Genomic DNA, 16,162 nt, shown 5'->3' on the forward strand with positions numbered 1-16,162 from the left:
TAGAAATGGATTAATAAACAATAAATCATAAAAATAAAACTATTTCAGCACATTATGAGCTCTTAAATACTCGAGAATATGTATGTAGTTTTTTAGTAATGTACTAAAATAAAATATTTGAGTTTAAATAGTAAATATCTGAACCTGTCAGCATCAAGATATTCCTCATATTATCCTAATATTAATGTTGTCAGTATTTTCCACTTCTGTTTGGTCAGAATTTGTCAAATTGAACATGTGGTGCAGCAGTTTTGGCCTTTCAGGGTTAAAAGTCCAAATCTTTAGGTTCATTAAGTTAATACTGAGCTGATTTTAACACCTGAACACATTATAAAAATAATTTTGGCCATTTTTGTGGCAATATCAGGCCTGTCGGGACAGTTTTTCGAGATGCATAAATGCAAAATCCCTCCAGGTTTAAATCAGAGCAGCTCGAATCACTTTCTCTCTTCACAGCAACATGAATACTGTCGATGATTAAAAGGCCTCAGTCAGTCATTATTGTGTAAAATAGTTCATGAAGTTGTTCGTGTTTGATTGACACGTCTGTCCCTCCTTTGTTCTTCGACTTCGTCTTTATTTCCGATCTTTGCTGCTTTGACTTCAGTCCTCCTGTTCCTCCTCCTCCTCCTGATCATCCTGTCCACAGGTTCGCCGGCAGGACGGTCACCAGCGGCAGCTTGGTGTTGGTCACCGTGGCGACCAAAGAGGAAGGTGCCGCCCAGCTGACGGTCAACTGTGAGAAAATGGTGATCGGCACCATGCTGGTGAAAGACATCCTCCTGGCTCTGACGCAGTGACGCGTGACGGCGCCCGACCTTTGCCCCTCTGCCCCCCCCCCCCACCTCCCCACTCCACTCACCTCGCACATACCGTCCAAGACTCCGTTCTCCTGTCCGCCGTGTCAGTGAGGAAGTTTCCAGAATGTTTAATTCCAGTTTGTTGTTTTGTTTAAGAGCCGCCACTTTTAGAAATTACTCCTTGAAACACTGAATGCCACAGCTGTACGACGTATTTATGACAATCAGACACAATTTATGCCAGACCTGATATGAAATCCCTCTCTGCTTTCTAATGTTTTTTTTATACATATAATCAAAAAATACTTATTTAGCAACATATTGTACTTCCTCGAGGAGCCATAAGAGATAAGTGTTCAAAAACACGACAGGAGGTGAGCTCCAAGTTTCAACACCTTGACAAAAAAAGGTCAACACAAGGTCCACTTCCTTTGCTTTCTCACATCTCATGGTCTTCCTCAGCAGATGGAGCCGCTCAGTCGTCTGGACTGAGTCTGAACGAACACAGACGACATCAGCCGTCTGTTCACAGCAACCTCATTATATGATTACCTGTAACAATGTGACCAAAAATGTCCCTACTTAGGTCACGTGATTATAACTGAGCAAACTCCATCCGCTCCGTCCTCCATGAGGAAAACTCAAAGGAAGAGGAGCTCGTGTTGATATTTCTAAACATTGTTACTGTGACGTTATGAGAATATAAAAAAAAAACACACAACCAGAGAGAGAACCAGATTATTACAAACATGTCAGAGTCTGAAAAAAATAAAACTTCGAAATAATACAGTTTCAAACAAAACATCTGCTTGAGAGGAGTTTTTTAATTAATTAGAATGAGGTGCCCGAATAAGTGATGTAATTCTTATTCTTTAACAACACAATTTATAATAAATAGCTTGTTAGTTATCAGCTGTCAGACTATTAAAAAATGTAGATAATAAACTGTAAGTCATAGAAAATAAAGGTGTAAATTCTCCAACAGGTGAAAGATCAGTTTAGTAAATTCTCATCATCATATTTTCAGTCATTACTTGAATGTGGCATGAAGGCTCGACTGAGACAACGAGCACCTGTAACTGAATCATTTTGACGCAGTAAATGTTAATAATCAATAACTCACTGATCCCGATCTGCATCCCAAATTCTACCATTTGCCTACAGTAGCCGTCATAGTGCACACGTTCATCACAGTAAGTGGGGCATTTATAAAAAGTCAAAATGTATAAATGTTACTGTATGTATTGCAACATGTAATACAGTACTACTATAAGGTGTGGTGTGTGTGTGTGTGTGTGTGTGTGTGTGAGTGTGTGAGTGTGTGTGTGTGTGTGTGTGTGTGTGGGTGTGATGACACTCAATATTGACCTGGCAAACATTAACTCGCTGTTTTGAACATTGACTCTCGTAACACTTGACTTGAAATCTTTGTGGAGGATCTTAAAGGTGCAGTGTGTAGAATTTATTGGTCCTCTTCCATGTTGCACCGCCATGTTTCTACAGTAGCCCAGAAGGGACAAACCAAACACTGGCTCTACAGAGGGCCTTTTGCGTTTTTCGCAGCCACTGTAGGTTTTGAAGGGGAGGGTGATGGCGAGGGGGGACGAAGGGTTGCAATCTGCAACCTCACCACTAGATGCCACTAAATCCTACACACAGGTCCTTTAAGCACATGATCAACCCCCCAAGAGACAAACACTAGAGCTGCAGTCGATTAATCGATTAGTTGCCAACTATTAAATTAATAGGCAACTATGTTGATTATCGATTAATCATTTGGAGTTGATCTATAAGAAAAAAATGTACAAATTCTCTGGTTCCACCTTCTCAAATGTGAATATTTTCTGGTTTCTTTTGTCCTTTGTGACAGTAAACTGAATATCTTTGAGTCGTGGGTCAAGACGTCACCTGGGAAACAGCGATCGAAATTTTTTACCATATTCTGACATACAGACCAAACAACTAATCAATTAATTGATAAAATAATCCACAGGTTAATCGATAATGAAAATAATCGTAAATTGCAGCCCTAATAAACACTTGAGAATCATTTGTTTGTCTGACGTTTCTGAAAAATTGCTTCAAATAACAATTATTTTAATTTTTAGTTAATCTGCTGATTATTTTTCTATAAAGAGATTCATTGTTTGGTCCATAAAACGTCAAAAACAATTGAAAAATGCCCGTCACAGTTTCCCAGAGCCCAGAGTTACATATACACGCACATTTTTTTTTTTTGCATTTTTGCTCAAAAAATGACTAAAGAATGATCAAAATAGTCTCCTAAACATGCTGACAGTAGCGTCATTTTAGTCTAATTCATAAATCAACTTTCACTGTATGTGAATGTGGTGTTTAGTTTATGACAATAAATTATATCTTTGAATAAAGTTTAAATCTGTGCTTAAGATCAAATGTCAAAAACTTTCAAGTTGAGTGTTACCTTGATCTCATTTTTCAGGTTTCACTGTTTTCATGCCTTTCATTTTTATTTACATGTTTGATTTCAGGTCAGAAGTTCATGTGGCTTCTGTTTTTTTTTTTTGTTATGAACCCTCATGTGCCCGGTGGCTGCACGTTTCTTTCTTATGTTTAACATAATATCTGTGTATTTATTTATTGTTTGTGTTTTACCAAAAAGGAGTTTGGTGCAGTCAAACTGAGCAGCTGTGGACTGAACTTATTTTTGCGTTTTTGTTCCTGTTGCATCGTTTACCATTTAACCCCACAGACAGACCTGTAGTTTTCAGCCATGATGAAGAATGTAAAGAGTAAGAAATACTATTTTAAAAAGTAAGAATCCACTCAGAGAGTTTTCTTCCAGAGAAACACGTTATTCCTCCCAAGTCATAATTCACACACTGAACGTCTGTCTGGAAGTTTGTTTTTATCTGCATCAGCTTTCTGTTTCAAAAATCCAAAGTACGGTTTATCATACCCTGTGTGTGGTTGTGACATGTGGTCCTGAAGTATTACAAGTTTATTTATTATACAAATAAAAAATACAGATACAATCTTTTGTGTGTTTTTTTTGTTGCAAGGCGTCCCGAAAGATGAAAAACCACCAGACCACAGTGCTGTTCAATCTCACGCTGACACTTGTATTAAATGAATGAACGAGCAGAACACAGAAAAAGGACTTCTGCTGTAATCGTGGCCTCTTTGCAGCCGACTATAAAATAACAAATACATGTTCTTAAACGCTTCCCTGAACCTATCAAAACATTTCAGAGTGAGTCCTCATTATCTGGTGAGTTTTTATAAAACCTGAGCTGTACGGGAACACGGTTAATTTGTCACCAAAACAGACAGACAGACACAGCTGAGATGAACAAAATGAGTCTTTTATTTAAAGAAAATACTGCTTCAGTAGTCACAGAGTAATGTGAAACCTGTCTGAAAACAAGACACCTTTACATAAGCAGTGGCGGGAAACATGAGCCCATCAGTCATGTGGTCACTCAGGCTGATATAAAAGTTTATTTGAACTTGTTCTGGTATTTTTTTTTTTTTTTTTTTTTTTACAATGACTGTGATCTGAAAGTCTTTGGTTTTCTACTAGAGTGCTGAAATGATGTGGTTCAGTTTTTTTTACAGGAAAATGTTTTGCAAAGTAAATAATCCTGCATTGCCTTTGAAATGCATAGACGTAAACATGATTTAGATTACAAAAAAAGGACACTTCTTCTTTTTTTTCTTTTTTAAAGGAGACATATCAGGCTGAACCGAGAGGCTGCGTCTAAAGGGTCAGTATAAGATAAATAAAGAGTTTTGTGAACTGAAAATCATGCAAAGATATTCTAACAGAGCCCGAGAATATAAATATAGACCTGGAAATGTGCATGATACGTCCCCTTTAAGAACACAAAAGTTTTTCCTTTTCAAACGTACATATTACAAACTTAAAGTTACAGCCACTGATAGTTTTAAATATCTGTGCATCATAAATAGTAAATGATTGTATAGCAGAAGGTTTTTGGAATGTGCAGCATGTGTTTTCATACATAGCTTTACTGCCTCTAACAGCACAACACGAAAAACACTGAGCCTGAGTAAATGGATAATAAGACATGACACATTAAAAGGCATCAAACAGCCTTTTAAGGTCAAGGTGAGAGTAAAGTTCAAGGACATTTTTGTGTGTTCGACACTTAAAAATAAGAGAATCAGAGTTTTTTTTTGGAGAACTTAAAGACTGACAAACTTTTTAAAGGTGTTCTTGACGGTTCGTACTCTCTTCTGTTAAGGATTTTAATTCTCATGAGCTCACATCATACAATACGACTGCCTTTCTTTCTATTCTTACTCACTTTTCCTGAATAATAATTCCTGGAGCTGGACAGAGCCTGCTGTCCTTTGACTTTTTTTTTTGTGTTGTTGTTGGCACCATAAAAAGGCACAGAGAGATGACAGAAGGCACAGGAGTCAAATATCCTCTACAAGCAGGAACAGCAGATATATATATATATACGATTCAGTGATCCTCCGGTCTGCTTCCGTGAGGACGTTAGGAGGACGTGTGCGAATCATTTATTCATGTATAATAACGCGAGTGATCAGGTGAGCTCTGTCTGTCTGGTTTGTGGAAGGAGGAGAGCTACGAGTCCTCCAGTCAGCAGCAGAGCCGACACCAGCAGAACTGGCACGGCGCAGTTTGTGTCCACCAAGTTTCCAAACACTACGTTACCCATGATCGCCGCCACTCGGCCCACTCCTGTGAAGAAACCGAGAGCAGAGGACCTGAAAGAAAGAAAGAAACAAACCGCAGGTTATTTATTGAAAAAAGACCTCATTTAATATGTTAACTATGAAGAGTCCTGCTGATTTATTTTGAGAATTTTTGAAAGTTAACAGTTTACTATTTGTTTTTATGCAAAAAAACACTACTGTAAACATTTGACTTGTCTCTGCCTACTTTATGTTTGCACCAATCACTGTGGAGTGTGTCTTATCTGCAATGTTTTTTGTCTTGTTTTTCATGCTGTACAAACACATAAAGCAGTAAATGGCTCATTCTAAAGGAAGGAAAATGATGTGTGATGTCTTGATCTGCTACACAGACATAAGCACTAACTTAAAAATGCAAGATTCAAGAAATATTATTTAATTAGAGCTCAGTACAAATACCAAAAAACATGGCTGAAAGCTTGAGAACATGTGACTGAATTTCTATTTTAATTATAGAGCGCTTTTCAAGATACTCAGACGATTTACACAAGTTAAGAAAGATCCTAAACTAAAAATTAAACAAACAAATAAATAAAAATGGTTCCCAATATTTCTATGTTGTAACCAGTTATTCACAGTCTTTGCCTGCTTAAAAATGACTTATAAGTTCAACAGACTGATTTGTCCTTCTTGGATTGTTTCATTTGAAGGATTTTTAGAGGCCTGAAGACATTATAATATTAATATATATATATTATAATATTCAGTATTTCACAGGGAAAATAGCAAATATTAGAAGAAAAATCTTTCTTATCCCTTTTATGATCATGTGACCACTCAGATTTATTGTGGGACTCCTTGCGAGCTATTATAAAATAAGAATGCAGATTAATGGCCAAACCTGAACCACTCTGTTTAATCCGTGGTTGAGTTTTGAGACGAGTTACCGTAGCTGGGTCGGGTAGAGCTCCGTTCCCACCACGTCCAGGGCGTTCCAGGCGATCACCGACACGCCGCTGAACACGCAGGAGAGGGCGAGACTCTGGGCTTTAGTCTGGACCACGTAGATGAGGAAGACACTGAGACTGGACACCAGCAGGCTGCAGGCTGGAGACACAAACCAAGAGGTGAGAGATGAGATTTAAGGTCAGACAGTGAGTTTAACAATTCTTAAGTGCAGGATTGAAGCATTTATTGATTAGTCAGCGGTCGGTTATCAGCTGCATGTGATTAATGGTGAAGTTAGATGACAGTCATGCAGCGATGTTCTGCTTACTGACAGAACGCAGGTGATTGGATGACTCATTGATATAAATGATGCTAAAAATTCAGACAAATAAAATTATAATCATTAGAATATTTTTTACTGTAGTTCCTCCTCACAAACATATTTCTGGTTAGGTTCTGATCAAGTTAGCTGGTTTACATAATAAATAATAATAATAATAAACTTTATTTATAGAGCACTTCTCCTAACAAAGTTACAAAATGCTTAACAGAAAAAGAAAGAAAAACCCAAATGCAAATAAAAACAGAGTTCCTAAAACACTGCGTGAGTGTGTATATATCTATAAATATAAAATAACAAGAGTGGGATGATAAAATATTTTTTAAATTCATAAGCGCTTCCTTATAAAACAATGTTTTAAGTGGATATTAAAAAGATGCTAAAGATGCAACTGTTGGCCACTGGCAGAGAAAAAGGAAAATCCAGCTGAGCCACATCCACTGATCTCAGCGATGACCAGACACATACAGCAGGGAGGCAATAAATAAATAAATAAATAAATAAATAAACAAACAAACCCTGGATACGATGTAGAGCGAGGCTATTGGACACTTTAAAAATGATCAGTAGAATTTTAAAATCAGTATGAAACATAACAGGAAGCGTTAGCACATGTGTCTTCTGTGAAAATGGAGAAGCATCTTGATATTTGTCATCAATCACAGATTATTTAATATTCTGTTAATTACAGGAGTCACAGAAAGATGTGACCAGATGGAGAAAATGAACTTCCTAAACAAAACAACTGAGATTCCCTTTAGCAAGTATTTTACCTCCCAATAAAGCAGATAAACATTCAAAGAACTTTTTGTATTACTATTATTAGACATAAAAACAAAGGTAGCACAGTGTGGATTAGAAATACATGATCAAATATTTTAAATGTAAGTGACATAAAATCATAGTTAATATTGATCCTGGGGAGGAACACAGTAAATTAAACCAGTGAGAAACACAATTTGATAAACCTAAGACTCACACAGCAGAGCCTTTCCTCCGATGCCGTCCATCATGAGAATAGTGAAGATGTTGCCCGGGAGATTTGATGCAGCGATGATGAAGCCCTCCATGTACACTGTCAGGAGGAAAGATACATGAAGGTGAGTGAGGACCGTATGAAGAAAACACATGGAGGACATGCAAACGTCACACTGAAGAATCACAATATACTCAAATATAAATGTTCAGGTTGTGTCTGAGCTGGTGCTCTTTGCCTTTTGGGGTCAGAGCTGAATTAAAAAAGTGAGATATCAAAGCAGTTCCTCTAACAGCTGGAAAAATAACATTTACTGAGGCAAACAAATGATCGAAAAGAATAAAAATAAATATCTTTTTATAGGACGTCACCGCTTAAATTTGCCTTGGTTCATTGTTTTGTTGTCTCTTCACTTCCTTTATGCTCCACTGTAGAGCTGCAATGATTAGTCTATTAATCAATCAACAGCAAATCAATCTGCAACTATTTTGACAATCAAACTATTGTTTTAGTCATTTTTTTAAGGTCAATGCCAAAAATTGCCAGTTGCAGCCTCTAAAATGTGACAATATGCAGCTTTTATGTGTCACATGTACATGACAGTAAACTGAATATCTTTGTTTTGGGCTGTTGATTGGACAAAACAAGACATTTGAAGACGACACCTTGGGCTCTAAGAAACTAAAACGGGCATTTTTTCATTATTTTTAGACATTTTATAAACAAAACGATTAATCGATAATTAAAGTAATTGCTAGTTGCAGCCCTACTCCACTGTACAGTATTTGTTTTAAAAAAACTCCTCTAAAATATATTTACACTATCTACTTTAAAGCTGGAGTACAGGACTTTTGTCTCCCCCTGCTGGCAGTGAGAGTAAAGGTTCAGCTATGATTACCTGACACAGGCATGCAGAATGCTCTCATGCACACCCTGAATGACGGCACACAGAGAGGGCCGGTGAAAATGGATATGTTTTGACGGTTCACCGGCCAACTGGGATTTGCCCCAGCATGCCAGTACATCACTGGCTGTAACCTACTGTTGCAGCTGCAAAACAGTGGATAAATTATTTTTTATGCGTCACACAACCCCCGCGAAATGACTCGTTTCACAATCAGAATTTCATCCATTAGGTTCTTTAACATTTGGAAAGTCTAGAAGAGCCCTATGATTAACAACCAAACAGCCAGCGCAGGACATGTTTACTGTGAAATACAGAGAGATTTATCTGGTGGTGATAAGCTTCATCAGCATTGTGTGAACTTGTTTGCAAGGACATTCATTTATATATAAAAGTTCCGTACTGCAAGTTTAACACTACTATAACTTACATTATTAAAGGTTATTTTAAAGAATGACAAAGTAACAATACACACAATTGTAGTACAACTGTAGCCTGGTAAAGATGATTTAGCAATAATTTATTTTAACTTAACCTCAAACTGCACCTTACTTTTAGACTAATTTTCCAGCTTCTCTTCAAAAGACGAGCTCTAAATTTGCGGTGCATGCTGAGCGGTAGAAAGCTGACGCTAATAAAGATTTGCATAAAATCTTCGTCATCTCAGATACACACCTGCTGTCTTGACTGGGTAGCAGTTTTGGTCGCTGAGTGAAGGCGGACGGGACACATTGGCACAGGGCGAGCCGCCGTCCTCCATTCTCGCAAAGAGCTCTGGGAACCACATCCACAGCCCGTAGTAACTACACACACACACGCACGCGCGCGCACACACACACACACAGTAGTAAGTTACACTTACATGTAGTTAAGTTACATGATGTCTGGTTGACATTATATACGTGATAAAATATTTCCAATGATTATTTCTCGCTGCCATTTAAAGCTGCAGAGCTGCCCGGTGTAGATTTATCACATCAGCAGTGTTAAAACACAAGTGATAAATTTAAGCCTCCAACTTGTATTTTTCCAAGCTTGACACCATCCGCACTGGCTGCATAACAGAAAGGAAAAGAAGAGCTCCAGTGTCACTACAGAGAGACGCTCCTGACTGAATGTAGACGGACAGATGTGGTTTCTCACCCAAAAGAGATGCAGTAGAAGATGATGAGCAGAACGATGCTCCTGGATTTGAGTGAACCATCAAATATCTGTTTAATAGGCACCAAACCCTGCAAGACAGAGCAGAAATGATTCAGAGTTACAGTGACATAAAAAGTAGAGCTGCAACAATTAGTTGATTAATAGATAAGTGAGTTGACTATTTTGATAATTGATCAATTGCTTTAGTCATTTTTTGAGCAAATAAATGCCAAAAATGTGCTGATTTCAGTGTCTGAGATGTGATGATGAGTCATGATTTGTCTGGATGTGTGACGATACCTTTTTAACAATACTGCCAAGTCGCCCTTTATGTGAGCTCCAAGTTTTTGTCTCATCCTGTTTCCCTCTTTGCTTGGAGCTGGTACACAAACCAAATTCCTGTGAAAGAGTTCAAAAATGAGTCATTACACTTACAGTATCGCAGGTTATTATAGAAGCAATATTGTATATAATATTTTTGTAAATTCATTTACATTTTTTTTGGCCATGATGTCAGTTGTGTCTTCAGTTCATATCAATTTTTTTGGTTTGTAGGATTTTTTTTATAGTTGAGGATGTGTCATTTACATCTCTGTTGTTGTATATTTGTACACCATTTCTATGTTTCAGTATTAGTAATTAAGCTAAACACATTAAATTTGTAAACCTAACAGTGCTAATGATATGTGATGGCATATAGAAACAGGATTTAGTTCATACCGGGAGAGTTTTTCCTTTCCTCCACATGTTCAGCGCAAACATCAAGCGGAAGACATGGATCGCCTCTTTCTCCCGGCCCGCCTGGCAAAGATATATCACAAACATATATACAATATATATCAAAGACAGCTCATAAGAGAAAGCGACATGAGCACTCAGCTGATGTTAAAATACCTCCATGAGGAACTTGGGGCTTTCAGGCATGAGCAGCTTGAAGAGGAGGGCTGAGGTGATGCTGGGGACAGAGCACAGCACCACAAACACTCTCCAGCTCTGGAAGTCCAGTCGTCCCAGTGAGAAATGTGCCCAGGTTCTGGGAATCACCAACCAGGCCAGACCTGCAGACAAAAACACAAACATTCACTCACTAAACACACAGTGCTTCAAACGATCCATTTCAGAATATGTACTTTTTCTTATTTTAATAACCCCTGCCGAGATAGTTATTTTTTATCCCTTCATGTATGAGTTTATGCCTTTTTGCTTTGAGGAAAGAAGCAGCTGATCAAACTTGTAATTCACCAGATGATTTCGCATTTTTTGGCTGGAACAATGAAAATAAGAGACAGACACATATGTTCCTTTGTATCAACAAGAATTTCTCAAAATGTCTTTGTTTTTAAAGATATTTGGGGGAATTTTGTTTGCTTTTATTTAGCACACGTGGAATCTGCAACACTTATTAAATGCTTTTATAATTATTTATGAATGTATTTGTTAAACAAATCCACATGTAGTTGTTTTTTTTAAGATTAGAGCATTTCATTGTTTTTAGCTTTGTGATTTACATCATTTTTTCTTTCTTTCCTATCAGCTGTTTTGTGTATCTGTTGATCTGAGTGGCTGCATAATACAATTGTCCTCAAAGGGATTAAAAAGCTGTATTAAATTCAATTATATTGGAAAAAATGAGAGCTTGACAGAACATCTTCAGCTAAAATTCAGGGGAAATGTTATTTGACGCTTGCAGAATTGCCTATTCATCGATCTCTAACTGTTATACTGTATCTCAGAATCTGTCCAGAAACCCCTGTATCATATTTCAGTTTTTTAGAACAATGAATGAAAGAGACCCTGCATGAGAAAGATAGAAAAGTGGAACAGAGGCTGACACTTTACTTCTGTATGGCATAGACATGACATTTTGTACAGACACATGGATCATTATGTAGTGGGGAACTCGTGATCACATATTCATGTTTGTTCCCACCTGCAGCCACGATGTTTCCTGCCATCCAGAAGGTGGCCAGAGCGCTGATCATCGCACCTCTCCTCAGGCGGGGCATAAACTCTGAGAAGTACGAGAAGATAACAGGAATCGATCCGCCGACCCTACAGAGGGAAACAAAACAGTTTTTATCTCTCAACTGTTTTCTTATAAGAAGAAATCTTGTTGAATTGGACCAAACGGATTCATTTTAGCACTGTGTTCTGGCAAATTTTTAAAAGTTACAAGACCAGAACTTTGAATTTGCTTGTTTTTGTAATTTTATTTATCTATTACTTATTAAGACCATACAGGTGTTGAAGAGATAAAAACCTGTTCTAAATACCTGTTGGTTACAGTATAGCATCTCTAAGTAATGATACTGACTTCATTCAGTGTGTGGGTGTCAACTAAATGACGACCATGTAAACATAAAAATGCAAAATTAAGCAAATCACATCCTCACCCGACGCCGCTAATGAACCGCAGCAACAGGAAGAGCCAGAACCAGGGAGCCATACTGGACAGACCTCCGAACAGTCCGTTCACTGTCAGGGACACGACTAGGACCTTGCGGCGCCCCCTCTGGTCAGCCAAGTATCCCCACATGTAGCCGCCCACCATCATTCCTGGAAAACAGGAAACAACAAGACTATGAGTAAAGTCACATTTGCTTTTAAGATTAGATTATATTAGATAGACACTGACAGTAAAATTGGGGTTTTTAATGTTTTTTAATTACTGTATAAATTACTTTCTGTTTAGTTTTGGTTGGTTTTCAGAGTGGGTTTGCTAATTTCAGACCATTAATTGTTTATTTAGTTTTTTTTTTGTTTGTTTTTTGCTGAATCTGTGAAATTTACTTTGAACTATTCTGTTATTTTTGGTCTTCATATAGACCATACCACTACATTCACAATACCCTCACTCCCACTAATACCTCAAGCTTTTTTTGCAGCATAACTTGCATAATACAATGATTTTTCACATATTGTAAAAAATTACTTTGTGTGTATATATACTATTTATATGTATATATACAACTGTATATTCCTTGTAAATATAAAATAGTTTTTACCTTTTCCCAGTTTAAATATTTTAATATTTGTTATTACATTTTCTCTGTGTGTAGTGTGGAGGGAGCTACAACTGCATTTCATTGTGCAATCCTTTATTATACTGACAATTAAACTGTTAATCTCTCTACACTGCACCATCATGTTAAGTGTTAGTATCCCACTGAGACAAATTAATTTATATGTGTTGTGACTCATTCAAGATATGGAGGTTTGACAGAGATATTACTGTTCTCTGGGGACGTGGTGTTGCTCTGAATGTTTTATCCACAGGTATTTTATTTACTTGCTTAAATACGAGAATTATTAAATGACTGTGCGTGATTCACCGAGGAAAATACTGGCAGTCAGCAGGCCCATGTCTGAGGAGCTCAGCAGCAGATCACAGCGGGCCGTTGGCAGGAGAAAAGACACACAGAGAATCTCGATGGCGTCGCTGGCATTGGCCCAGCCGCACACCAGCAGCAGCAGCCAGTGGAACAAACCAAAACCTGTAAGCAGACACAGAACAAAGAGACGAGTTATCCTTTAAAGAATCAACTGTCTGTCTCGACAGTAATGTCTTGCTGCTTCGCTCAATATGGTCAGCAGACAGCTCGCTCTCCCTCCTGAGATAGTGAACCCCAAATTCCTCCTGATGGCTGTGTGTTGATGGCCGATGGCATGTAAGTGTGTGTTTGAATGAGTGAGCACAGAATCACTGTGGGGCGCTTTGGATAGGAAGCACTGTATCGCTCCTGATGAGCAGGTTGGCACCTTGTATGGTAGCCTCTGCCATCAGTGTGTGAGTGTGTGTGTGAATGTTGGTGTGTATTACAAAGCACTTTAACAAGGCTAGAAAAGTGCTATATAAATGCAGTCTGTTCACCATTTAATCACATAAGGTAGCATATTATTTCTATTATTTCTTTTTTTTTAAAATTTAAAATCCTGAACAAAACATGTCAAGATATACAAGTTTTAAAGATACTGTCAAATCTAATTTGGTAGAAACATAGCTTGAATCATTCATGATAATGTAGGTGAATGACATTTTGAAAATGTCACCTAACATTGTGATTGTTGGCTGTATCGCTGTAAAGTTTACAATCCTTCAGACAATGAAAACACAGAGAGGCATTATTTCACTTCTGACATTTAATAGCAGGACATAAATAACAGCCAACAGTAACTATGATATCATAAAACTCTGATTTACCTGCTTCCTCTACTGCTTCCTCAAATGTTAATCTTCTTTGTGAACTTCCATCAGCATCATGTGTGATGTTTGAGGCGCTCCTGTCGAAAATTATTTCACCTAGAAAACAGCCAAACACACATAAAGAGGTGACGTGAAATGGAAGCTCAAGACACAATAAGAGCAGTGAGCAGCAATTAGTCGATGAATTGATTAATCAAATGAATTAATCGGCTACTATTTTGATAATAGTATCATTGTATCAGTAATTTTTCAAGCACATTTTCTGGTTCCAGCTTCTCAAACGTGAAGATTTGCTGTTTCTCTTTGTCATATATGACATTAAACTGAATATTGGACTGTTAGTCAGAAAAAACTAGTCATAGTCTAAATGATCAAAAGATGAATCGAGAAAATAATAAGCAGTCACAAACTAAAAATGAATGACTAAATTAACTTGTGTTTCATCAAATTACCACAAATTAAATTGGAAAATTAGAAAATAAGGGCCAAGAAGTATTCTAGTTTAGGAGGACTGGTTGGTTTCTGTTTCCTTGGTACAAAATATAATAAAGTTACTATCTATAGTGTCTGAGCTGAAACAATTAAGACTATTAATTGATTAGATGATTAGCTGAGGAGAAAATTAACAACTATTTTGATCATTGATTAATCATAAGAGTCGAAAAATGCCAAAATGTCACTAGTCCCATTTTCTAAAATAGGATGATTTGCTGCTTTGCCGTGCATAATAACATGCTGATTATCTTTGATGTATCTTTCTGACATTTTATAGAAACATAATGATTAGTTGAGAAAATAATTGATGGCTCTATTCTATTAGTGTGTGCTGTACTTGAGGGGAGCTAGAATGTAAATACATGTTTCTGATAGCCTGAAAATAAGACCTTGAGATGTGCTTGCCTGGATAAAATATGCTGCATACCCAGTGGTGGAAGAAGTACTCAGATCCTTTACTTAAGTAAAAGTAGCAATACTACAATGAAAAAAATACTTCATAACAGGTAAAAGTCCTGCATTCAAAAGCCTACTTAAGTAAAAGTACATAAGTATTGTGACCAAAATGCGCTTAAAGTATCAAAAATAAAAATACTAATTATGCAAAATGGCCCATTTTAGAGTGTTATATTCATCATACATGTGTATATATTATTTTAATATTAAAACTGATTAATTGATGTGTACATGTAAGCAACATTTTTATGTTGTCAAGGTTGAGCTAATTAACACCTTATACTGTTAAATAGTCTAAACTATAACAATGCATATAACAAAACTGACTGGCATATGTTTTATGTTAAAATATTAATCTGAAAAGTAACTAGTAACTGCAGCTGTGAAATAAATATAGTGGAGTAAAAAGTGCAATATTTGCTTCTGAAATGTAGTGGAGTAGAAGTATAAAGTAGCAGAAAATGGAAATACTAAAGTAAATGTACCTGGTAACATTTTGCTACTGTGCATATGTGATTAGGTGTCCATATGAACAGTGGAAGAGGTTTTCCTCACTGTAATCATTCCTCCTGTTCATACTATCTATTAAAAGATCCCCTTCAAATGCTCTTTCAATGTAAGTGATGGAGGCCAAAATCCACACAATTATTTTGTACAAAAATGCATTTAAATGCAGAAGGCTTTGTGGAAAGATTATACTTGGGGTGAAAACTGCAATTTGTATTAAAGAAATGTATCTATTTTTGTTTTGCACAATTGCAAGTTAACTGTAACCTTCCTACAGTAATAATAATCAGTTTTTTCAGATGACATTAATTGCATAACTAATGATGTTTTGGTTGTTTTTCACAGTAGTTTTTTCAGTCTGTAGTCCCTGTATGTTAAATATATTGGTAGGATGAGAGTTAAAGACACTTTTTTTTTCTAAGTGCATTATGAAGGGATCTTCTAATGGCCAGTATGAACAGGAGGAATAATTACAGCAAGAAAAACACGTTTCAGTGTTCATGTGGACACCTGACTGTTGGACACCTGACCAGATTGCAGCTCTCTGTGTGTCTGAGCAGTAAATAAAACACGAGTTAAACCTCAGTTAATGCACAGTGAAGTGATGGAGTGGCAAAACTTCACCTTCATCTGAGTCGAGCTCGTCTGGCTGCAGGTAGTCTCCGGTGAGAAGCGGCTCTCGCGCCTCCGTGTCTCCGGTATGCGCGTGACGAGACATCCC

The 16,162-nt window shown here is 37.1% G+C and overlaps 2 protein-coding genes across 4 annotated transcripts in view; one reads left to right on the forward strand and one right to left on the reverse strand.

Annotated features, from left to right (window-relative positions):
* Positions 1 to 2,579, forward strand: part of LOC121898035 (AP-3 complex subunit beta-2) — a 48,768-nt gene extending 46,189 nt beyond the window's left edge. For all 3 annotated transcript variants that reach the window (XM_042412911.1, XM_042412912.1, XM_042412913.1), the window contains exon 27: positions 608 to 2,579. In XM_042412911.1, coding sequence (XP_042268845.1) covers positions 608 to 800 — 193 coding nt within the window. In that variant the 3' untranslated portion in view covers positions 801 to 2,579. The remainder of the gene's footprint in view (positions 1 to 607) is intronic.
* A 2,598-nt stretch (positions 2,580 to 5,177) lies between these two features.
* sv2 (synaptic vesicle glycoprotein 2) lies at positions 5,178 to 16,162 on the reverse strand. The gene is made up of 13 exons (XM_042410896.1): positions 16,066 to 16,162; positions 13,981 to 14,079; positions 13,112 to 13,273; positions 12,173 to 12,335; positions 11,710 to 11,831; positions 10,674 to 10,837; positions 10,500 to 10,580; positions 10,080 to 10,178; positions 9,780 to 9,868; positions 9,312 to 9,439; positions 7,736 to 7,831; positions 6,416 to 6,575; positions 5,178 to 5,540 (listed from the first exon to the last, which is right to left on the reverse strand). Exons 1-13 carry the CDS (start codon positions 16,157 to 16,159, stop codon positions 5,357 to 5,359), a joined length of 1,641 nt encoding a protein of 546 aa, XP_042266830.1. The 5' UTR covers positions 16,160 to 16,162; the 3' UTR covers positions 5,178 to 5,356.

The sequence above is a fragment of the Thunnus maccoyii genome, chromosome 5, assembly GCF_910596095.1.
Source record: "Thunnus maccoyii chromosome 5, fThuMac1.1, whole genome shotgun sequence".
NCBI classification, from domain to species: Eukaryota; Metazoa; Chordata; class Actinopteri; order Scombriformes; family Scombridae; genus Thunnus; species Thunnus maccoyii.